The 25,816-nt window shown below is 40.2% G+C and overlaps 1 protein-coding gene across 2 annotated transcripts; it reads right to left on the reverse strand.

Annotated features, from left to right (window-relative positions):
- Nucleotides 1-6,618: 6,618 nt before the first annotated feature.
- Nucleotides 6,619-22,369, reverse strand: nlk2 (nemo-like kinase, type 2). Of its 2 annotated transcripts, XM_058080488.2 has the most exons (12): nt 22,003-22,369; nt 20,848-21,929; nt 17,680-17,809; nt 17,438-17,493; nt 15,663-15,769; nt 14,478-14,563; nt 14,119-14,328; nt 13,439-13,540; nt 12,074-12,160; nt 11,746-11,944; nt 10,176-10,269; nt 6,619-8,274 (listed from the first exon to the last, which is right to left on the reverse strand). In XM_058080488.2, the coding sequence occupies exons 2-12, from the start codon at nt 21,312-21,314 to the stop codon at nt 8,220-8,222; spliced, it is 1,593 nt and encodes a 530-aa protein (XP_057936471.2). In that variant the 5' UTR covers nt 21,315-21,929; nt 22,003-22,369; the 3' UTR covers nt 6,619-8,219. The 2 variants fall into 2 exon arrangements, with proteins under 2 accessions (XP_057936471.2, XP_057936470.2); XM_058080487.2 differs by having other exon boundaries at nt 20,848-22,369.
- Nucleotides 22,370-25,816: the final 3,447 nt, after the last annotated feature.

Genomic DNA, 25,816 nt, shown 5'->3' on the forward strand with positions numbered 1-25,816 from the left:
TAGAGCGCTCCAGACCCCGAATGGCTAGATTATGCATTACTAAGACTGTTACAGTAGTCAAAATGTGGCCACTCCAAAAGCAGCTGAGTGTATGGACTATGCTCTACGTAGCTTGTATTTCTTTACGGTATATTCTAGTGGCATTTCTGGCAATTCTGTCTCTCGTAGAATAAGCTCAAGGAGATCATACTCCTGGAAATATACAAGCGGGCCACATTTCCCACATTGCACTCTTTCACTTGTGTCTCAATTTTTTCCGTCAATGACTATGTTTACATGCACACAATGTTCCCGGGAAAACTGTTCTTTGGACGCGACATGTTTGCTTTCGCAAGCAAGAAGAATATTTCTATTTACATGTTTTGGCGCTTTTGCATCCAAATCATGATTTTTATGCATACTGTATAGCCAACAACTGTATGGATAAACCTTTACAGATGCCGGCAGCAACGACTGATAAAATCAGGCTCCTTTTTCTGGCGTCGTCGGACAGTTTTCTGGTATTTGGGACTTAAAAGTGAAAGCACCTGCAGGTGCAGCTGAAATATTTATTGTAGTTCTCAACATAATTACTTCATTAAAATGTTTTTATTTTGTGGTCTCTCCTACAAGTTATGCTTTTTTTCCTACAGCATCTCGTTGCATATCATATGCAAATAAATGAGCCAGTGATGTCATCAAGCGACTTCAAGGAAAGCCAATAGCTACTTTTTTTACCGAGTGAGTGGCTATTATTATCATATACGGTTTTCTAGTTAATACAGGAATATTGTGTGAATATCAACGTAGTGATTTTCTTCTGGAAAGAATCCCCGGTGCTCGGCCAAAGTGACTATCGGGTCGGGGGTGGGCGGGTCCATCATATCAATATCATGAGTTGCATTATTATTGGCTTGATATTCAGTTCTCTTCTATGTTTACTTTCACAAATGTTGGTATTCATACAGTGTTTACTAACTCAGGGACTAAATTACTGGACACAGGAGTGAATAAAAACCATTTGACTGAGAGACCATAGTACAGTAAAGTCTCGTTATATCGATATCGGTTAAAACGAATTACTACTTATTACGATACTATTTTCATTTCCCGGCAAATTTCTAGTCTTTTATGATATAATTAGCTCCGTTAGTACGATACACGGTTATTATGATAATCCGGTTACTAGGATGCCCTTTTCATCTCCCGCCAGCCAATTTGGTCTGCTTATATCGATACAAAAGCAGCTTAAATCAATCTTTGCTTAAGGATTTCAATACCAAAAAAGAACACGGCGAACGGCTGCTTCCAGTCAACTTTATTTTTCACACTTCCACCACCAGAGTGCAGCACACACAGCGGAAAACACCCGTCCCTCGCGCCTACCCCTCCGAGTGGCAACACCTTCCCTATCGATAGTTCCGGGGTGAATTATGTCCCGGTAACCGGTAATCACTACAGCGTAAGTTTATTTTTATTTACTGTAGTACAAAATGTATTGTAGTACAAAAGCATGCTAGATACGCAATCCATGAACTCAAGGAGAAAATTACATGCCATATCAAAGATCCGCCCACTTTTAATGCAGTTCGGCACAGGATCGGATATATGGATAGTCCGGTTATATCGGTATTTTTTCCGACTCCCGAGAATATCGATATAACGAGACTTTACTGTAGTTTATTTTGGTCAATGTATGAGGAATAACTATATAGTAATAATATTACTATTACTGATATTCTCACATTGTTTTGGACATTGTTCAACAGCTCTCAAATAAGTTATTAGAAGAAATATTTCACCCTGTGTCTTATTCTGATGATAATCATGATATGAGAAACAATAATTCAAATGTATTGGCAGTGATACCAAAATCTGCAGTATCGCCCACCCTGACCGTCTGCCCCCGACCTCACCAAGCCGTCAGGTGGTCAGTGATATGAACACCTCGGGTTGTCCCAAACACCCAAACCTCCCAAGTCTTTGTGATATGGAATTGGTAGGTTACTTTTTGCCTTTAGCATTTAGCCTTTTAGCCAAGTTCAATTCTGGAGACTGATGCGGTTTTTGTTTTAGGTTACTTTTAGATTTGTACTGTATCAAATTGGAATAGAATCATTTTGGAAGTATGAAATCCTTGAGACTGAGCTTTGAAGACAGTGAAAAAAATGTCCTATTAACTTTGGGAGTAAAAACTTGCTAACAGTCAGGTAAACCTTGGCTATCATGGCAACTGATGAAATATACAAACATTGAGTGAGTCAAAATTGGATTTGAATGCTGAATGGGCGGGGGTTGTCCATTTGATCATTTTAGTAGAAAAGCGTCATCTCCATGGACGTACGGACGTACGGAGGTTAACAAAGCAAAGTTAGACAGACCGAGAGGTAGAGACCAAACAGCTTTAAACGGGTGCATCTCAGGAAATCAGAATATGGTGCAAAAGTGGATTTATTTCAGGAGTACGATTCCTGCAATCTCCAGTTGGCATTTGCAGTTAGTTTAGCCATACCAGTAGTTTTTTTCCACATTTTTCACAATATTCACATTTTACCGGACACAATTTGGGGTTTTTTATTAGTTGTAGGCTTCAATCATCCAAATTATACCAAGTCATACATTCTGGAAATATTGTTATAAAGGCTGTGTCTCAAATGGAATACTTCCACATCGGTACACTTCAACAAGTATACCGTGTCTACACAGTGTAGTACAAGTGTGCACTGACTGCAAAAGACCATCACAAAATACTAACCAGCTTATTCTTCTCTGTCTCTTTTTAACGGTGAATTGCAGTTAAATTCCCCAATAAAACACCTGCTAGCCTGCGCCCCCCCCCCACTTCTCCATCCAACAATACAGTAGATCACCGCACATTCATGATTTACAGCCTTGCAAATTTGTTGATTTTTCCCCACAGAAAACATCTCTAGTAGCAATTTATAAATAGTAATAATAATAAGGGAAAATTACAGTATATATAATACATGAACCATGTATTTATACGTTTTGGTTTTTTTTTTTGCACGAGAGGCACAAAGAGGTGATGATGCAACTCCACAACAGAAGAGAGCACCTTTGGAGAAGTTTGAAGCCAAAAAAGGTGTCAGAAGTGCATTTTCTAAGAGCTTAGCATGCATCATCTTTCCCATTGAAGTGCATGCAGGAAGTGAAAAAAGGAATCTCGCCGTGTTGTGCTACGGAGGTTACACATTGAGGGAAATTTTACCGCATGCGCACACACACTTCAGTTGAAAACTGTAAATAGATCATGCTGTTATATCTGTAATTAAAAAAAGCTTATTTTCATGTAAAAAAAAAAACATTTTTTGTGTTATGTTGTTTATCGTCGTTTAGACATTTTGAAAAATCTGTCATAATCATTAAAAAAATGGCAAGGATTGATAGGGACGTCTGGGATTGATTGAGTTTTACGAGTTGTCTTTTTTCATCAAACAATGAAATTGTTCCTTGAACCCACTGCCGGGGCAGGCTACATCCTGACACCTACTATTCCCAGTAGTTATTCATTTTATAATCTGAAGTGCGTCAAGCAAATTTAAGGCTTAAACCTGCATTGTGCATTAAACAGTTAGCTTTGGTCGCTAGTGACCAATTGAAAAGCTAAGTTTCTGGAGCTGACTGTAATGGGATTAGTCCAAAAGTTGTTGCTGGATTGTCCATCCGAAATCAAAGAACGTCACATCAAGCCAGCAGGACCGCTCCATAACGCCCGTGAAAAAAAAATTCAATGTGAAAATGAAAAATGAGGTTTTCGTAGCTCGGATGGGAACTACTACTGAGCGTGCCAAGCGTGCAAACGTCATCATTTTGCCCGTTTTGAGTCAAACATTCCAAAGAGTAAGTCCGGAAGTGCACAAATTGAGACACAGCCAGAGTTTGACTGAATTAGACTTTTGGTTTCATGTACTGAAATAAAGCCACTCTTCCACCAATAACAAGACGAGGCTTCCCCTTGGTTATAGTATCTACAACTCTGCTGTACACACCACATACAGTCAACATGACGGGACAGGATTAGTTGTCCTCTATTTAGCAACTGCAGGATAAAAAGAAAGAAAATATATACAATTGTATGCAAGGTTTAAAAATAAAAACGAACTTCACAGCCTTCCAAATGTGCAGGCTAGTACAATTTCTATACAGCGGTACATTTTAGGTTGATGTGTATATTAGCTTCTCTATTTCACATATGTACATGAACATACCTGGGAATGTTCTCATTTATACAGCTCAATGTATTCTCGGGGCATTTGAATCGTCCGAGCGGGCTTCGTCAGTTCATGCCCCAAAGACCAGGTAGGACTACAGCTGTCCTATCTAGTCTATGAGAAACTGAATTCTTCCGGTTGTCTTACAAGGTGTTTCGCCTCCTGTCCGTGCACTTCAGGCTCAAACGACCGAGCAAGAACGGGATTCAATGCCCTGAGAGTACATAAACATACTTTTGAGGTGTGACAAGAATGTCTGCGCTTTTGGACAAAAAAAAAAAGAGCATGGTAGAAAATAAAAATATGAAAAATATATTAAATAATTTACTTCAAAGCTCTTTTCTGGTTACAGTGTACACGTAAGAAGAGGAGTTGGGCAAATCAAAAGAAATCTTATTACCAACTGACAAAAGTTCATCATTTCTGCTGATAGAACGCTACTGTATCCCATCTGCGGGACCCTCGTTGAACACCAGAGCTGGTCAATAGTTGATGGGAGTATATTCAAGTAGAAGAAATACAACCTGGAGAAAAATGCTATTGCTGGTTTCTAGTTTGCTTCATGTTCATTTTGATGTTTTGTGTTTCTCTGTGAGGATGACATGACGATAATGGCCACATTGATCCATATAATCCGACTGAGTCTAAGGGAAGACCGGATCTGGCTTGTTGTAGAATGGAACCTCTCTCTCAGGTGTAATCATTAAAAATCTATCAAATGACTCATTGGAAAAGGACAGCTGACCTTCCCAAGCTGACATGGCGTTGTTCTTCGTTTGGCCGAAAAGTGGTCGGGAATGACTGGGTGAGCGGAGAGTGCAACTGCTGGTTGCCGAGAAGTACTTCACTATCTTTACTCAAGACTATCTTTACTTCAAGACAAAATAAACGCTCCCACACAATCAATGATTCATTAACCTTGCACCATTTTGTTCAAAAACACATATTGAATAGAAATCATGTTTTTAAGGACTACATGAATGATCTTGGTATGAAAGCAATGGGAAGACTTGGCTGGTTAGTGAAATGTATATACAGTGTCTATGCTACGGCGTACAAGTGCTTGCTTAGTGAGTATTACCGCTAAACTAATCATATTTATACCGTGGGAGAGGTGTTAGCTTTCAAGATAGGCCATTAGTGAAATTATTTGTGACATATGCTGGGGGTCTGGGACCGCAACTGGGCCGGTTTGAATTGTCTTGTGTTGTCGTCGAATTGGTTTGGTGGAGCTTTCAGCTGATGTTCTTCCGGTTCCATGGCGATACAGCGAGTGTATAGCAATACATTATGATAATCAATGATAACCAATACGTTATGCCCATCCAACGGCTCACAACAGGGAAAACTTGGAATAAAGTTATGCTAATGGACAGGATTCATCTTTGGCAATTTTTCTAAAGAATCTCCGTCCATATGATCGCTGATAAATTTGCTACATTATTTTGTCATTCAGGGAATCATACTGTTAAGACATTTCCGCTCTCTCCTAAAGTTTGGCTTTTCTTAATTATTCCTTCATATTTGAAGCCAGACACACACAAAAATGGACCGGAATGATGGGCAGTCAAACGAGATGGACAGCAAATCAACATTTTCCAAACAGAAACACAATGAGTGGAGTACTGCTGTGGTATTTAAATGGCATGAAAACATCCTAAGTTGGAGTGGAAGTGGTAATAATATAGGATCCAGCAGGCTTACGCATTTTGAGATAGCTTTAGCATCTCGTTTTTAGATGATTTGCACATCCTACTGTAGATGGCGACGTCTCTTCCTGTAGAACAGGGGTCTCAAACACGTGGCCCGCGGGCCAAATGTGGGCCACATTTGGCAGGACACTAGTTTGAGGCCCCCGCCTTGATATGAAAGTTTAATGTTAGTGCGGCCCGCGCAAGTTTGATATGGATGCTGTATGGTATCATGTACCCAGAAAAAATTATTACGTTTGATTCATGTTCATGTTAAATAACTGTTAATAGTTATCCTCCCTATCCGTGTGGAAGTGGTAAGTTTTTGGCTATTTAAGTTGAAAGGAAATAACTTGAAGGCTACCGTTTAGGTGGCTAGCTCTCTAGTTTGCGAGTTAGCATGTGTCTCAAGACCCTGTAGTTGCGCAATATGTTGTAAATAAAAAGAGTATAAATGTGACTATAGTCGTGTTTTGTCATGTCTACAGGGCTCTAATAATGCTTTGTTCATTTTAATCTGAAAAAAATCATTTGTCTACCCACCAACTATATGTGCTTTCTTAAGTTTTGTCGTTTTATGATTATTATATTTATTTATTTATTACTGATTGATTTTCTTTATTCTTGACTTGTTTATAATTTTTCATTTTATTTTGTGTAGAAAAATTAAAAGTAAGATATTTGAGAACAGTGGAATGTTTTATCAGAGCTTTTTTAATTTTTTTTGTTTTTTAATAAATGTGGTTTTATTTTTTTTTTTTTGAAAACCTGATGCGGCCCAGTCTCACCCAGACCCTAGCTCCAGTGGCCCCCAAGTAAATTGAGTTTGAGACCCCTGCTGTTGAAGTTAATATTGATTTGTCACCTTGCATTCACGTTGTATTAAATGGTACCTCTCATTATCCTCCAATAACCTATATCGTTTGCTTTGATACCAGCGGTGTACCGGTACAACCCTGCTGTTTGGTTAATCAATGTTTATGATGGCAACAAATGGATTATTTCTGAAATCAAACAAATCAGATGTTGGCCAAACGTTCTGCTTCAATGTGGGGTTAGCTGCCCCTTTCCCTTTCCCTTTCAGCTTTATTGTAAACGCCACACTTATTCAAATGGACCTCACTGTGTAAGTCAAAAAACGGAGAATGATATTTGCATATTTCCGCCATGTTGCCCCCTCCCACCCATTTCCTGCTCATAGTTAGGTTTGGTTCTTCGTGGGGACTACAACCAAGAACAAAGCAGATTTGCTTAGCACACAAACGGCGTGCGAGATCTGGCTATTCTCGTCAAGTCAAGGCTGGGGTTTAACGTTATGGTAAACTGATGGGCTACTGCGTTTATACTATTTTCAGGTGATACCTGAGTATTCTGGACAAGATTTTTTTTTAAAATGCAGGTGCTGCTCACATAAAAATATTTGCATATATTATCTCTTAAACTGCATGCAAAAGAGCATGCCTATATTTGCGGTAGTAATCTAAAACTTCACATACATTTTCAAATCAATTACATTCCTGTATGCTAGTCCACCTTTGTGGGTATATGCAACCATTACCAGTTGGATTTGCCTTAAATCGATTTTGCTCTGACAGTACAGTACAGTACAGTACAGTACAGTACAGTGCAGTCGTGGTGCATGAGTAGACAAACATGGGCTAACAACACTTGAAAAATTGGCATGACTTCCATAAACACACCCGCTTTGCACACAAACTTGATGTCAATCATCTTTGGCAAATGATAGTTACTAAACATGTCAGCACGGGGAACATGCCAAAGGAATTCCTATGAATAATATGTCTTACCTAAGAACACTGTTGTCAGAAATGGGGAGCCTACTGTTCCCAACACCCGATGATGCAACTACAATCGATTGTCTGGAGGTTAGGTTGAATTGGGTGTCATGCTGATTTGGTGATTTAACAGTTCAGAAGGGAAGACAGCTGTCATACTAGCCGATTACAGGAAAAAGTCATCATCCAGGCTCGTCAAAAGCCCATATTTAAAATACAAATTTGAAATATATACATAAAAGCAAGTGTGCGGTGCGATGACGACAATGTTATCCTGCTGAGTATATTTGTCACGTACATTTCCAGCCTTGTAGTACGCCCGCCCACATAAGTCAGTTAGTGGATGACTTTTTTTTGTTGTTGTTTTTTTTTTCATATTTTAGCATACAACCAGCAGATGTGGACAAGAAGTCATGCTTCTCCAGTGAAATGCTACCCAGATGACGGATGATATTGAGACGCTTTCGTGATTCCATTTTAAACAGCTTGACGGGCAAAGATGACCACACCCACTACAGCAGCTATTCCCACACCAGTGGAGACGGAGGCATTTCAGAGGGCTGCGCCACTGTGGAACTGAGAGAGCAAGTGTTAGGTGTACACAGGTGTATTACCTAAAGATAGAGCTGGTATATGACTTGAATACAACTACAGTAAAGTCTCGTTATATCGATATTCTCGGAAGTCGGAAAAAATACCGATATAACCGGAGTATCCATATATCCGATCCTGCGCCGAACAGCATTAAAAGTGGGCGGATCTTTGATATGGCATGTAATTTTCTCCTTGAGTTCATGGATTGCGTATCTAGCATGCTTTTGTACTACAATAAATTTTGTACTACAGTAAATAAAAATAAACTTACGCTGTAGTGATTACCGGTTACCGGGACATAATTCACCCCGGAACATAATTCACCCCGGAACTATCGATAGGGAAGGTGTTGCCACCCGGAGGGGTAGGCGCGAGGGGCCGTTTGCCGTGTTCTTTTTTGGTATTGAAATCCTTAAGCAAAGATTGATTTAAGCTGCTTTTGTATCGATATAAGCAGACCAAATTGGCTGGCGGGAGATGAAAAGGGCATCCTAGTAACCGGATTATCATAATAACCGTGTATCGTACTAACGGAGCTAATTATATCATAAAAGACTAGAAATTTGCCGGGAAATAAAAATAGTATCGTAATAAGTAGTAATTTGTTTTAACCGATATCGATATAACAAGACTTTACTGTATATAAACAAAGATGGTATTCAAGTGAACCGTGCTGCACCAGAGTCCACTTGCCGGTGGACTCTGGTGCTTTAGAGACGAGCCTCGGTCCACTTGCACAAAAGTGTGTGAACTAGGGATGTCCCGATCAGGGTTTTTTGCCCAATAATTTAATTTTGAGTATTGGCTGATACAGAATCCCGATACAACACCTCTATAATGCACCTCTTGAAATCCCAAATGTACATATTTTACACTTTGCAACGTTTTTGTCATCCACTTTAAAAGACCTCCACGCCGCAGGAAGAGACATCGTCTTCCGTGTTCTGCTCGTAATGTTGCTCTTTCTGTCTGCAATGGAGTGAGGAGGTCTCACTCTGTACCACCGCATAATTATAGATCAGACAAAAATACATACAGGAAAAAAACACACTGTTTATATCTCAGTCCTGATCGGGAGATAACATCTGATTTTGATTGACCGAGCCTGATTCCCGATCACGTGATCGGATCGGGACATCCCTATCACATCCTAAGCATTCAGATAAGGGTTTATGGGTCATATTTTAATATAACAGTGATCAATGAAGCAGTCTTACCATCTAGGAAATAGGATGAATATGATTCTGAAAATATGATTCTATAAATATGAGTCAGATCATACCAGTAACAATATACAGTATATAACATGATTTATGTGGTGCGTATCCGTTCTTTTTAGGTATTAATGTTTACAGGTTATGAAATCAAAAAGGTGCACACAAGTTCAAATTTATCTTATTTTTCCAACTAAAGTCACACTTTTTCCTTCTGTAGTGGTGGCGGCTTGTCCTCCTACAACTTATAGTCCACTGCGACTTACACATCAAAATACACACACATAAATAATATTACACATGCATGCAGGTAGGCACACAAATTGAATGATACGGAGCATACTGGACGATTGTTGTTAAAACTATAATAATAATGTGGATTGAGAAATGTGGCATTTTTGAAGTCGGACACTAACGATGCGTAGCTTGGATATTGTAGCTGCTGCATCAGCCACTGACGAGCTAAATAAGCACATGATTTTCAGTCTATTTTAAGGTTTGGTGTTCAAATTCAGCTGTTTGACACATTTCTACCACTAAATCTTAGTCCCATTTATATACGTTTGTTAGGCTCAGTATTTTCAATTTCCTCCATTTTATTATTGCTCTATTTATTATATTCGATATTCTGACAGGCTTTATATTAGTACAGAGAAGAGAGCCTCCCACCTGATAAAGCTTTTGAACGCAGCTGACTGAGGGTTGATGCAGAGTGGAACTCGACTCCCCTTTTGCTGTTCCAAAATGAACTGATGAATGATCTCTGTGGGAGAGAACACACACACGGTAGCCACGTTTACATGAGGAGTTTTTCTCTTTCCGAAAGCAATGGTATCCATGGAAAGGAATATTCCAATCTCATGTCTACATGCGGCGCTATAATCAACTAGAATAGTCAATGGGGCATGCCCAGTAAAACGTAAACACCAACATCACGTGATACCGACTTCCTACAGTTTTTCTTTCACTTGTTGGAATAACTCCGTATTGCCGTTTTTTTTCTTCGTCCAGTCTTGAAATTTAGTTTGGATCAAAAACAAACTTTCCTTAGCAGTCCAGTGCCAAATGCTGGCATCCATTTTTTTAAAATCAAAGAACGGCAAGAAGAAGAAAAACACCAGGAAGAAGAACACAGTCTGACAACTTTCCGTTTGAGCGGGTACAAGATACCTCAATCGGATTGGGGAAAGGAATATTCCACCCCTGGGAATCCCATGATATATTCATTGGGATTGGATTTTTTTTCTTTGGGAATGAGGTGTATACAAAGGTTACATTCTTTCCGTTTGAGCAAATAACCTGAATGGAATTGGAATATTTGGGTCCATGTAAACGTGGCTAGTGACTCGCTACAGGTGTTGACAATGATGGCATTGCAACTAATGATTATTTTATTTATTGACGGTTAGATCCACATTTTTTAAATGGGCATCGCATAATTGTACAGTAAACCTCGGATATATCGGATTCAATTGTTCCCACTGGTTTTGTCCGATATAAGCGAAATCCGTTATATGTGTACACCGGAAAATGTCCGCCACATTCATTACACGGACGCGCAATGCCATGGGGGAACTTTCTTTGATCCATGTTCACAGCCAAAGCTGAAGATTATAACATCTTTGTATGAATTACAGACATGTACATGAGCATGTACAACGAAATAAAAAAAAAAATCTCAAATCTGTAGAAATGCCTTCTTGTTGCTATTAGGGAGGTTTAGAAACCAAACGATAAATGTAAACGCAAACGATAATGACGTCACAGGCTATTGACAAGTCGGCAAGTTCCCATATATTTCAATAGCCTGTGACGTCATTATCGTTTGCACTTACATTTATCGTTTCGTTTCTAAACCTCACTAATAGCAACAAGAAGGCATTTCTACAGATTTGAAAATTTTTTTTTTTTTTTTCGTTGTACATGCTCATGTACATGTCTGTAATTCATACAAAGATGTTATAATCTTCAGCTTTGGCTGTGAACATGGATCAAAGATGGATCAAAGGCCACGATGCGGCCATCCGATATATGCGAGGGAAATTGGAACGGAACTGGAGATTTTGTCCGAAATAGGCCAAATCCGTTATAAAAAATCCGGCAATGAATTTTTATTGGAAATGCATTACAGAAAAATTGGTTCTTTTTTATCTGTCTGTTGTGAGCGAATTTCCGATATATCCGAGGTTTACTGTAATTCCAACTCGGCTAACCACACCTCCCTGGATGTTTAACATACCTTTGACTTGTCTGACAGAGCTTAGATTCTTCTCAAAGCCATCATCAAACTTGGGGTTGGTGACGGGCTCAAAGTCACTTGTGTAAACCCGTCCAGAGGATGTTGTGTAGCAGCATTTGCACATGCACGTGTGGTAGCGCAGTCGACCCTCATCCAGGTAGGGGTGAGCCAGGGCATCCTTTGCCGAAATCCGCTTCGACTGGGAACAATAGATACAATTTGTTACATTTAGGAATCTTTGTAAGCCGTCTTCTCCAAACAAAAGAAATATGGCAGGGACAGCAGGCGGTTGAAACGGTCTAAATCCCGGTCAGATGCAATAACTCACCGGATCAAAGACGAGCATTCTGCAGAGGAGATGGACAGCTTCGTGGGTCGCTTGGCTGGACAGTGTGTAAAGGACAGGAAGGGATGGCTGTAAATCAGGAAAACATCACATTAGCCCACATGTAGTCTGTTGTCCTGCACATTACACTCTATAATCACAATTATACAAGTGACACCGTGAGCTTTCACTTTTTGGAACAGTAAAGTGACCAAGCATTTCTTGCTAAGAAAACCATCCATCTAGCATCCAGTTACCCAGGGTGGATGATCATCCTTGGGGTTGTTTTTATTTAGCTGGAGCCCCACAATATTGTGGCAGAAATGTCACTACTTTACAGCAATTCAATGAAATCACTGCAGGTCTTCTTTACAGTCGGCCATTGAAGCAGGTGAGTTGAATCATTTCCTTCAGTTTGAAGGAGCTCATAAATAAAATCACCTGCTGGAAAAAGTGGAGTGTGTTACACCCGCAAACATAATAACTGCCCACAAACGGAATAAACAAATACAAACAAACGTAATAAAAATCTGCAGCTTTGAATGGAATAATCCCGCAAATGTAATACATTTCCCACAAACGTAATAAAATTTGCCCACTGCAAACATAATACTGAATTTCCTGCAAATGTAATAACTATTACATTTGCAGGAAATTATTACATTTTGTTTGTGGTCGTACATGTACGTTTTAGTTACAGTATATTATTGTATGTGTGATTTTGTGTGTATATGGGGAAAAAACAATCAAAAGAAATAATAAAAAATAGTAATAATAATTATAGATTCCTTTAATTATTAAAATGATACTCTTTGAATAATATTTTTTCCACAAAAAAAAGAAAAATAATTATCTTGTTAAAATCCTCAAAATGACATCCACACCTTTTCCCTCATTAAAAGAAGAACAAACAACAACAACCACAAAGATCATTATTTTGTCTCATATTACATTTGTGGGAAGTTATTACATTTACAGATTTTCACTTTCCCACATATGTAATAATTTCCTGCAAATGTAATAGTTATTACATTTTTACGTTTGCAGTAGGCAAATTTGATTACGTTTGTGGGAAATGTATTACATTTGCGGGCTTATACCATTCAAAGCTGCAGATTTGTATTACGTTTGTGGGCAGTTATTACGTTTGTGGGTGTAACAGGAGTGCAAATGCTTATTAAGTCATAACTTGCATTTCATGTCATTTTTTTACTGTTTTTCACCATAGAAATTCTGGACTTTTCATATTTTTGTAAGTGGGTCAACAGCAGGGGCTCAAATACTTGCTGTAACTTTCTTTGTGCGTCCAAAGGTCATGACTAAAATAAGAGTCACGTGACAAGTGAACATAAAAAAAAAAATACTTACCTGTTTGTTAGGTCCTCTGAGAATGTGTGCACGAGCACCTTCACATGCTGTCCTCATTGCCTCCATTGAGGGAGTTCCCAACAGGTCGGTGATCAAATCCAGCTAGTGATGGATGAAAACATATACTTTATATCATATATATGTATGTTGCATGGATTAAAATAATGGATAAGATCCTCGGTTCCTAAATTGAGATACACTTAGGGATACGTGGATCTCCGTAGGGGGTACATGAATAAAAATTATTATTACTACATGAGCACTGGAGCTGCAACAATTAATTACCCAATTAATCAGCAACTATTTTGGTGATCGATTAACGTTTTTTTTGTTTTTTTTTTTAAATATCTTCTGATTTATCCTGTCAAATGTGAATATTTTTCCACACACTTACTTACACAGCAGTAATAGTGACGGGCTCCCCCTGCTGGAGAGAGGTTGTACTTAAAATCATTTTGAGCCTTATTTTTTTGGACATTTTACAAATTGGAAATCCAAGAGCTGGCATAATTAGCGCCAGGCAGGTGTTGTATAGAGCGTGCCAGCAGGTAGAACGTCACTGCCATCTATAGCCCACACCCTGAATAACAGCTCAGAAGTACACAATGCCTTACACCCGATACTATGATTCCACTGCGAGGATTTATATATTTTAAAGGTTAAAAACTAAGTTTATTTACCTGCTGGATAGGACTTTGGGCTTGGAAGAGAATCCGTCGCCCCAGCAGCTCAGCAAAGATGCAGCCCACAGACCAGATATCGATGGAGTTGGCATAGTGGCGGCTCCCCATCAGGATCTCCGGGGCTCTGTAATATTGCGTCACCACTTCCTGAGTCATGTGCCGCGACTCATCCGTTTCCTCGACCCTCGCCAGGCCAAAATCACAGATCTGAAATAAAGTCATCGAAAGGTTCAGCTGTTGTTTACAATCTTAGTTTCTACATATATTCTATACATTTCCCACCATTTTCAGAGAGTTGTAGCAGATAAGGTCAAAAATGAAATACAATTGATGAGTGATATCATCTGTCCACGCACCTTTAGTACACAGTTGCTGTTGACCAAGAGGTTGCCTGGTTTAATGTCTCGATGAAGGATGCCAGCAGAGTGAAGGTATTTAAGTCCTGGTCAGAGCGGTTTGGAATTGTGGCAGATGACAGCAATGGGATGTTAAAACATATTTTCTGAATATGTAGGCTACATCATCTGCAGGATTGTGAAGCGTCAATGTAGTGCTGCACAAATTACAATCTTGACTCGCAACAACAGAAAATGTCAATTCAAAGAGCAAAGAGGCAAAAATGCCTATCACTGTTTTCTAGAGTCAAAGCTGATACAGTAAATATGAATATGAATGTGAATATGCTAATATCTTGTTTTGGCTAAAACACAAAAGAAATTTGGTCAGCTTTTCATGTAAAAAATATTGACATTTCAGAGGATGAAATCGGAGGATGTTTACATATTCAAATAAAACACTCAATTAATCGATTACCAAAATGGTTGTCGGTTAATTGGGTAATTAACCAGCGGATCACTGCTGCAGCGCCACCATAATTATTATTTATGACTTTGATTTTTATTTGTATTTATTCCATGCATGAATGTGCTGTTGTGTTTTAAAGTAATCCAACAGTTTATACGTGTTGGATTACTTTAAAACATGAACCCATCGTGCAGGCCTTTGGGGGGGCGAAATGGCACCAGAGAATCATCATCTCATTTCTAAGCAAGGAAATCATGATTTGCGTATTTTGGGGAATTCGTACAGCAATACATGAAAACATGTACATATTCATTCATTCATTTTCTACCGCTTTTTCCTCACGAGGGTCGCGGGGGGGTGCTGGAGCATATCCCAGCTGTCTTCGGGCGAGAGGCGGGGTACACCCTGGACTGGTCGCCAGCCAATCACAGGGCACATATAGACAAATAGACAAACAACCATTCACACTCACATTCATACCTATGGACAATTTGGAGTGGCCAATTAACCTAGCATGATTTTGGAATGTGGGAGGAAACCGGAGTACCCGGAGAAAACCCACGCATGCACGGGGAGAACATGCAAACTCCACACAGAGATGGCCGAGGGTGGGAATTGAACCCTGGTCTCCTAGCTGTGAGGTCTGCAGAAAATATTTACATGTCTTCCACAGGTAGCAGTTGTTGAAAAAGGTTCCCAACACTGATTATGTACACATAAAAAAAAAAAGATCTCACCTCGCAGAATCTGATAGAGAAACACTTTGGCGTGGTCTGAGCTCAGAGGCTGTGGCGAGACGATGATCTTATGGAGGTCACTTTGCATCAGTTCAGTCACTACATAGCTGGCCAATGGTGAGTTAAGGGCATAAGGAAATACACATGCATAATAAATGCAATGCTTTTTACTTTGATGTATTTAAGATACCACGCCAAACAGGAACAGGAATTTGGAACTGCAGCGCTCCGCTTTGAGTCAGGCTGAGGACAAAAATCAACTGCAACTAGTTGCTGTCCTCCAAGCTCATCTCAGAGGCGAGCTGGCGCCAATGGCCGGCCACAAGGCACTCACCATTGGGCCCCATCCCCAAGCTTGGCTAAGGGACTAAATATTACATTTTGGGACTAAAGCTTGACTTCTTTTTTTTTTTAATTTTTTTTTAGTATTATCGTCTAAGAGGACTTTACGGCTAAGATTGACATATTTTTGGTCATGGTCTCCCATTCATCTATTCTACAACCACCTCACCTCTTGAGGATCAGGGGGGCAAACCTACAAGAGGTGCAGGGCCACCCTTTGGAAATAAAACCAAGCCCATGGATTGACACACCGCTTAGGCTGAGCACCAAATGCCACATGGTCTGAAGGCTGATGAAAGGTGTAAGAAATGCGGTGAGAAATTGTGAAAAAATGCTCTCAATCTGTGCCTGACTATAAATTGGAGCCCAGATGGTTGATTCACTTTAGTGTTACGCTGTTGACCGACTCCAAAATACCGTATGAGTGACTTCCTTTTGACCATCTGCTCGGAAGTCACACTAATGTTGGTAATGTTTCCGCTATGCAGATGTAGTGCACACCCCCACATGGCTTATATGAGCTACTGCGTATTAGTTTATCGTTCTATATTTGATCAAAAGCGCCTCAGCATGGTGCACAATTTTAACATAGATTGAACGTACATTCATTTTGTATTAGACTGAGTGACATAAGTATTTAATCCCCAAGCAAAACGTGACTTGGTACTTGGTGGAGCAAACCTTGTTGGCGAGCACGGAGGTCAGACGGCTCTTGTACTTGATTACAGACAAATGACCTTTGTTCACTTAGTGAGCAATAATACTTCCGTCCCCATAATTGAACACTAATTTATGTTGTTTGCGGGCGGCCACTGTCACTCCGCCACACTTTTGATGCCTGTCATTTTTTTTTTTTTTAAAACAATTTGCGCACAGTCATGCGAATCCATAGCTGAGCCATTTACTGACCTGCAACTACAACCCTTGCCTACTAACCTGTAGTCACGGGTCATCAGGATCATCAACAAAAATAATAAGAAAAATTGATTACGTCGGCCTGCATCTCAAATCTTATATTATATTTTGGTACTCCGATACAAGCAGCTGACTCCAGACTCCACACCATCATGTCTATCCAGCAGCGACCAGATAGAGTTCTGCAGCGTGAACAAGTAGCAAAGAGCAGGAGTAATGTCAGCCGTGTGGCAGTAAAAAGACATTACAGCTAGGCGCAAAACTTGTCATGGACAAGTTTCCCGTGGTGGCACAGAACTGTGGAAGTTTAATACGACCGATCGCATGGCAAATATGAAGCGGCATCAACACGGGGGAAACTCTAATGGGACAGCAACAAGCCATTAGCGATGACAGAAAACAGCAAGCCCTTTTAACAAGTCAAACCTTGCTACATCATGCAGAGCTTCCACTACACTTTTTTCAAAATAAATAGAAAGCATGTATGATTATGGCACCTTCATCATTTTGAAGGATACATTTCCTCAAAGTAGTCAATGTGTGGAGGCTGAAGGATGTCAAGAGCGGAGAGCACCTGAGGAGAAGGTTGCAACATGGTTGACACATTAGCATTTGCCTTTTGATAACATCACTGAAAACAGACAGGCGTGGTCGCTACAGACACACAAAACTTACAATACCACATTTAGACTGACCAAAGTATAAAAATAATATATGCATTAAACAATGTGCTATTGTGTATAATATGCTGTGCACTTACATTTTCATGCTTAAAGAAACATAACATCTTCAGTTCTCGAAATACCCTCTTGCAAGAAACGAGGTTTTGGAAGACATTGGGCATCTTTTTGAGGGCAACACGCTTTCCATCTCTGGGATCTGTGACCGACCTTGGAGAAGAATGACAATTAGCATGAGTTAGAATGCTGCTAAAAGGTTCTCTGGGGAGCCAGTCATTCAGGATCACAATCAAATCCAGGCAAGCGTCATAGCACACGCCAATAGCAGTGATTCAATTCTGAAAGTAATAAATGAAATGTATAAATACAATTGTATCGTAATCCCTTCAGTATTAAAAGGCCGCTGAATGGATGGCAAATCCTCCAGGTTTCATCATTCATGCTCAAAGACGAGTATGACGAGGTAGAACAACCCTCAACTCAGGGATCCTCAACTGTCGGTGCAGGATCCAATGGGGAACAATGCAAAGTAATGTAGTAGAAATAAAAAGATAATCTCATGCCAAATGCCACAGCCCCCTTATGGGAATATTAGCATTGAGCTAAGTGAGCCCTACAACACTAGCGAGGCAGGATGAAGAATGTTTGAAAGTGGTAGCAACAAAAAGGCAACACCTCAAACATATCTGGTATATTGATCCTTGAGAGGATAAATACTTCCTGCACCAACCCCCCCCCACCCCAGACTAAGGCTGTCCTGTCTAGTCGGACTGAAGTTGCCCCACCTAGTCGTTGAGCATGAACTCATAGTCAAATGAGGCAAAACGACTTCTAAACAACCTCAGCGGTTGCGATGCATTCAATGACCTGGATGAATGAGACTATTCACAGGCATCCTTCCAGTACTGCCTGGTCCTGTCTGCTCTCCGTCCATGAAGTATGGGATTTTTCCTCATGAGTCCATGTGGAGGTCATGATCAGGCCGCCTGAACTCCTTAGATCAGGGGTCTCAAACATGCGGCCTGCGGCACTAGTTTGAGGCCCCCGCCTTGATATGAAAGTTTAATGCAAGTTTGATATGGATGCTGTATGGTATCATGTACCCAGAAAAAATGATTACGTTTGATTCATGTTCATGTTAAAGGTTAAATAACTGTTAATAGTTATCCTCCCTATCTGTGTGGAAGTGGTAAGTTTTTGGCTATTTAAGTTGAAAGGAAATAACTTGAAGGCTACCGTTTAATATGGATGCTGTATGGTATCATGTACCCAGAAAAAATGATTACGTTTTTATTCATGTTCATGTTAAATAACTGTTAATAGTTATCCTCCCTATCCGTGTGGAAGTGGTAAGTTTTTGGCTATTTAAGTTGAAAGGAAATAACTTGAAGGCTACCGTTTAGGTCGCTAGCTCTCCAGTTTGCGAGTTAGCATATATATATGTGGTTTCTTAAGTTTTCATTATTTGCCGTTTTATTATTATTATATTTATTTATTACTGATTGATTTTCTTTATTCTTGATTTGTTTATTTATTTTTCATCTTATTTTTGTGTAAAAAAAAAAAAATTAAGATATTTGAGAACAGTGGAATGTTTTATCAGAGCTTTTCTTGTAGAAAATTGGAACCAAAGCGAAGTTTTTAAAAAAAAGTGTTTTTAATAAATGCGTTTTTTATTTTTTCAGGAAAACCTGATGCGGCCCAGTCTCACCCAGACCCGAGCTCCAGTGGCCCCCAAGTAAATTGAGTTTGAGACCCCTGCCTTAGATCGTCTTTCCCGCTCTTCTGACTATTGGTTGATCCACTGAGCAAAACAAATAGTTTTATGCCGGTAAAGACAATCTACCAACTGCAGTCAATCATCATCGTCGTCATTAAATGGAAGTTAATAGGGCTGGGAATCGTCTGCTTCAAAGCAACACTTGATATTTCAGCGCATACTGTATTTAGAATTTTGGACCTGTGTAAATGAAGAGGATAATCCAAACCTTCCCAATTTCAGTTAGAAAACACGACTGACTGAATAAAAGATTTGTTTATGTGGGTGGAAAAGGAGTTATGCTGCCCTGGTATAACATGTTTTTCATATCGTCTCAGGTTTCCCCTGATGAGTCAAAGAGCATTTAAATCCAGGGTTAGTCAGATTAAAGCCTCGTGAGGAGTGTAGCAGGTCTAGGGAAGAACCTTTTTGAAGCACCCTTCAGTAAACCCTCAAATAGGATCAATCAAGTAAAACAGATGGCAGAGGAATGAAAATCCCTCTCCCTGACTGTCACTCAAACATCACCGCCGTGCAGAGACAACAAAAACATTGAAGTATACTCCACAAAAATGTAAACACTTTTTTTTTTTTACAACTGCATGTTTTACAATCTGAGCTATAAAAGGTAAGGCAAGTCTTCTGGTAGCAATAGAGACAAAGTTATTGTTATTAATGTGACTTATATAGAAAGCTATATCTTTTCATGGGACAACACTGAAGGACAACTGCAAGGTCTCTGTGGTGCCGTCATGGGGGGCTGGAAGAGAACACCAGGCAACCTGTGATGTTCCAGTAAACTCAGTTCCCAAGGAAGTTAAGGCAAGAAGTTAATAATGGCAGCAACGCAATCTATGATGAAATATTGACACTTTGTGCACAATTATGTTGCCAGTGGTTTAGAAATTAATCAGTTAATATAGTTAGTGTTGACTAACTGTACTTTAAAGGGACAGTAAATGTACACTGTAATACAAGACACAGTACACAGACTAAGTTACATTGTATAAAGTTTCTTTAGTGTTGTCCCATGAAAAGATTTTCTAAAAGTATTAGCAGAAATATGAGGTGTATACTCACTTTTGTAAAAGTACTCTATACCGATATACACCTGTATAAGATCAAAGAGAATATTTTGATTGGACAACTCACCCCATTTTGGTTCCAAAACGACCGTATTTTCAACATTCTGAAGAGCAACCGGTGAGTACTTACAGACCAACATCTCAACTTTGACAGTCCACCCCACCAACCCCCCGATTATTGTCTGGGATTTTTACATTTGACTCTGAAGTTTAACTTCTGCGTATAATGCCATCCCACCACTTTCTATTTAAGTGATCATTTAAAAAAAAGTATTTACAATTTAAAGCAGAGAAAACAAATGTGTGAATACACGTGGGTGCACGGAGGATCAACCGGAATGCGTCTTGAGAGCGTGAAAGCGGGCAATAAAACACATTTAACATCCAGAGGTGCTTGTACTTACCAGACCACCCCAAACGCACCATAGCCAATAGGCCTGTCAGGCTCGATATCTAGCTGCGGCTGCAGGTGGTGTGTGTGCTGCTGATGATGTTGATGGTGGTGGTGATGATGATGATGGTGCGCTTTGACAGCGGCAGCTTGAACTTGGGCAGGGGCCACGGCTGCCGCGGGGCCAGGGGCCTGTCCGGGGGCCGGGGAGGGAAAGTAAGGTTGCTGCTGACCGGGGTTGAGCATCACGGCGGCGGCGGCGGCTGTGGCGGTGTGCTGCTGAATGGTGTGAACGGCAGCGGCGGAGCCCGGGTGCTGCAGGTGATGCTGGTCCGTGTGGTGGTGACAATGCACGTGCGGAGGCGGGAGATGCTGCAGCTGGTGGTGGTGATGAGGGTGATGGGCGGCCACCGAGGAGCCACCGTTATAAGCAGCCATCATTTTTGGAACATTTGAAGCAGTTGTGCCGCAAAGAGCCATTCACTGCCCGACTGAAGCGATGGCAGTAGCTACCAGGCTCCCGGAGCGCAATCAATTCAACTTACAGAAAAAGAAATAAAATCATTGAGGGTCCAAATTATGCTTAAATCTGAAATTAGTCAAATGTGGCAAACCAAGTCTTAGTTCTATCCAGACCTGACAAAGGAAAGTTAAAAAAAACAAAAAACAACCCTCCCACCCCTCAATAAATAAAAAACCGGTGGCCCTAAATGTCCCTCATGGTAGCGATGGCGTCCCCCCACCCTGATGAAGTCTGACTGTATAGTGGGATCAGACACTTGTCACATGGAGAAGAAGAGCCATCATATTGTAAAAGTGTCCAAGTTCGCCACACGCTGTTCCCGCCGCCTGGGCTCCAGTCTGCTTGGAAGATGCATCAATTATAGCAAATGTTTGCGTATGTACATGTATACTGTAAGAGTAGGCCAACGTGGTAATTAACGCTTCTGGTCCGGTACAGAGGTGCTGCGTCCTCCAGGCCCGACTCCCAGCAGGCAGGCGGGCAGGCAGGCAGGCAGGCCCAGGTCTTGGTGACCCCTCTACCTCACATATTACGGAGATCTACCTGAGATGGGCGCATCAATCCGCCTCCTCCTGGATAAGAATCGATCATGACTCAAAATAGCAGAAGACAAAACATCGCAGAAAGGCTGCTTTCGCAACTTACTTCCCCGCCATCGGCAGTCTTGTCAAAACAACACAGCCGCTCGCCAAAGTTGAAGCAAAGCACTCGATGAAGCCGACAAAAAGATGAAAGCGTCTTAATGCTCGCTGGCTGCAGAAAAACACCGTGCTAGTCAAGCCGTGCTAGCTAGTGGGTATCCGTGGCTCCAAATCAAAACAGTAATCCTTCCTCTCCGTCGAGAACGTGTCGTGAAGAGCTCCGGTCGTCAAGAACCGGGAAGCCACTCCGATAACACTTTACACTTTGGGCTCACGGCGACTCGGCGTCAACCGGCATGATAAACTATTAAAAACACGGAGCGACGTTAAGATAAGCATTTGATCCAACATGGTGACCCGAACCTTGCTAACTGGACAGACGAGTGAGATTATGGTGGACCCTCGACCAATCGGCGTTCTCAGCGCTGTGACGTAAGCGTAATCTTTTTGACCGACACCGCAGGCGGCCAATGGCGTGTGCGAGCTGCGTGACAGCCGGGCTGCTGATTCTAAAGTGTCCTTTGAACCTTACAGAGTCAGCCAAAGCTCATTAACACAAGGTTTACAAAAAGGACCTACAACTGGTGTTGGTGGCACCTCTGGGGATATTTGAAGGCACTCCACATCCATACATACATATATATATACATAAATATATATATATTCTTTCAAACTAAACCAGGGGTCTCAAACTCAATTTACCTGGGGGCCACTGGAGCTAGGGTCTGGGCAAGGCTGGGCCGCATCAGGTTTTCCAAACAAAAAAAAATGCATTTATTAAAAACAGAAAAATATACAAATATATATACATAATATACAAAACATTCCACTGTTTTTCTGCACAAAATAAGATGAAAAATAAATAAGCAAATCAAGTATAAAGAAAGTCAATCAATCAGTAATAAATAAATAAATATAATAATAATAAAACGGCAAATAATAAAAACTTAAGAAAGCACATATAGATGGTGGGTAGACAAATGATTTTTTTCAGATTAAAATGAACAAAGCATTATTAGAGCCCTGTAGACATGACAAAACACGACTATAGTCACATTTATACTCTTTTTATTTACAACATATTGCGCAACTGCAGGGTCTTGAGACACATGCTAACTCGCAAACTAGAGAGCTAGCCACCTAAACGGTAGCCTTCCAGTTATTTCCTTTCAACTTAAATAGCCAAAAACTTACCACTTCCACACGGATAGGGAGGATAACTATTAACAGTTATTTAACCTTTAACATGAACATGAATCAAACGTAATAATTATTTTCTGGGCACATGATACCATACAGCATCCATATCAAACTTGCGCAGGCGGCACTAACATTAAACTTTCATATCAAGGCGGGGGCCTCAAACCACTAGGGGGTCTAGTGTCCTGCGGGCCACATTTGGCCCGCGAGCCGCGTGTTTGAGACCCCTGAACTAAACAAATAAAATGTAGTTATCAACTCAGTCTACAGTGGCTAATCCTGCAACTCAAATCACAAAACAACAATTAATTTCTTAATTAAAAAAAAAGTTAAACGCAAATGAACTCATTAAAGTGGCTCATGACTCATAATGTTGCATTATTATTTCACACTATTCCGCAAACGTCCGTCTCTGTGTCATGTGATTGCCATTGGCAGCTGAGACGCTGTTAAGTGGTCTTAGGATCAGTATGACACACAATTTTAGTGGTTTTGAAACCATGACGGTTTCATACCATGGTATACCTTGAAACCAGTAATCGGTCCATGCATAGTTACATGTTTAAAGGTAGCGTACTTGTTGTTATAAGTTGTGCTGTCAGTTTTGTGTTGGCATCGGGGTTATAATCAGATTACTGTGTTGCCATTTAACGAGCCACGTCCTCTAAGGCGCTAGACTTTGATGTCAAGTAGCCGCCAACAAAATATGGTGGTGGCTGTGAGTTTGAGCACATTGTTAACTTCCACTCTAATGCAGAAGACACACAACTTTATTTATCAATGAAACTCGTTTGCTATCCAAACTTCAGGCTTGTCCTAAAGATGTCAACAATTGGAGGACTTGTAACTTCTTAGTACTACATTCAGATAAAGCTGAAGTTATAGTCCTATGATGTGGCAAGGACAGCATTTTACTTGTATTTGTTTTATTTATTTCAAGTTTCATGCCAGTTTATGAAGCTGAAAAATGAAGTGCTTTTCTTACCTCAAGGCCAGGTTGTTTTACAGTAGTTTTCAACTAACAGGTCACTTAAGTTTTAGGTCACTCAAAAGGTCACCCATCTAGTGTGCTAAAGTTAGCATTATAGCAATGCTAACATGTAATGTTACCGTGCTAAGACCTAACATAATAGTGTATTCAAATCAAAGACATTTTGCATTATGAAAATGCATTACAAAATGTTTGCACACTAGGGGCATACATTCTTGGGGTAAAAAGCCAAGAGGTTTGAATGAGAGACAATGGTAAAAAAAAACTTATTTAGTAAAACAATTGTAAACAAATGTAATTAACGGGAATAGTTATATTTGTTGATATGTTACATTTCCTGATATCATTAATGTTTATTGTTCTCGAATGACTAATATTTTCTTTGACCTGCTTTTTTATTTTGATCATTCAAGAAATTAAAGACTAACGTTTCAGGTAAAAAGTAATCTGTTATAATGATATCGAAATTCTGCAGTATCTATCCCGTGGAGACGAGGAATAGCTATGTTTTATTTTGTAGGACGCGACAGGATGTTCCCTGACAGTTTCCTGTGAGGCGTGACTAAATGCCACGTCAAGATTTTTACGGAACTTACAGCAAGTTTGGTATTGCTTTTTGAATTCACATTTGGCTCTCCGGGGAAAAAAAAACCACGAAGAAGGAGATACATATTTTTACGTGGAGCTCTTACCAACACAGTCCACACTTGTAAGATAAGTCTTTTCACTTTATGTAACTGTTCGTCGGCACTGTCCTATAGTGAAGACTTTCTAAAGTTAGTAACGTTGTAACATTTAGCTTACCTAGCAAGCAGGAGGACCCGGATGTGTGACCCAGGGGTGCCAAAACCGTTGATGGCGAATAAGCCAAATGTTGAGTGATTGTGACTTTTAAACGCGCATTTAAGCCACAGAATACAGATACTTGGCTGACGTTATTCATTCTTGTGGTTATGGTCACCGTCTTCAAGAGTTACAATTGTACTTATCTTTGAAAAGTATATCAACTTGCAATAAAGCAACAAATCTAAGGTCATTTTAAACGCTTGACATCTCAAACATGGTTTGGTTCATGTGTGTTTTTATATTTAAATCTATTGAAACTTTGTACATTTTGAAAGTAAATGTAAATTACCACGTTGAGTTGAATAATTGAGATGTTTTGGCATGTTTAGTCAAATATAATACAGCCAAGACAAAACGATCCAAAACTAAAAATGCTGAAAAACACATACTGCGGAAAGTGCTGCAAATTAAAAATGCCGCAATTACATAAACGCTGCAGGATCAACAACAAATGCAAAAGGCAAAAGCTGCTAAAAGCTGCAAGTGCTAAAGTTTGTTTCGGTTTTGCGTGTGTCGATGTTGCAAACACTGAAGGAGACCAGCAAGGAGGGCCGGCTACTCTAGTTTGTTGAGAACAATTGAAGGTGTGTTTCTGAGTCAATGCTATACAGCTGGGTGATCCACCCTTGGATGAATATTGAAGATGTCCGATATTGGCTTTTTTGCCGAAAACCGATATGCCGATATTGTCAAACTCTCAAATTCCGATACCGATATCAACTGATGCAGATATGTCTCGTCACCGGATCATAAAAACCACTCATAATGTCCACCACAGGAG

The sequence above is a fragment of the Doryrhamphus excisus genome, linkage group LG8 (genome assembly GCF_037039965.1).
Source record: "Doryrhamphus excisus strain RoL-2023G ecotype Guam linkage group LG8, RoL_Dexc_Guam_v1.1, whole genome shotgun sequence".
NCBI lineage: Eukaryota > Metazoa > Chordata > Actinopteri > Syngnathiformes > Syngnathidae > Doryrhamphus > Doryrhamphus excisus.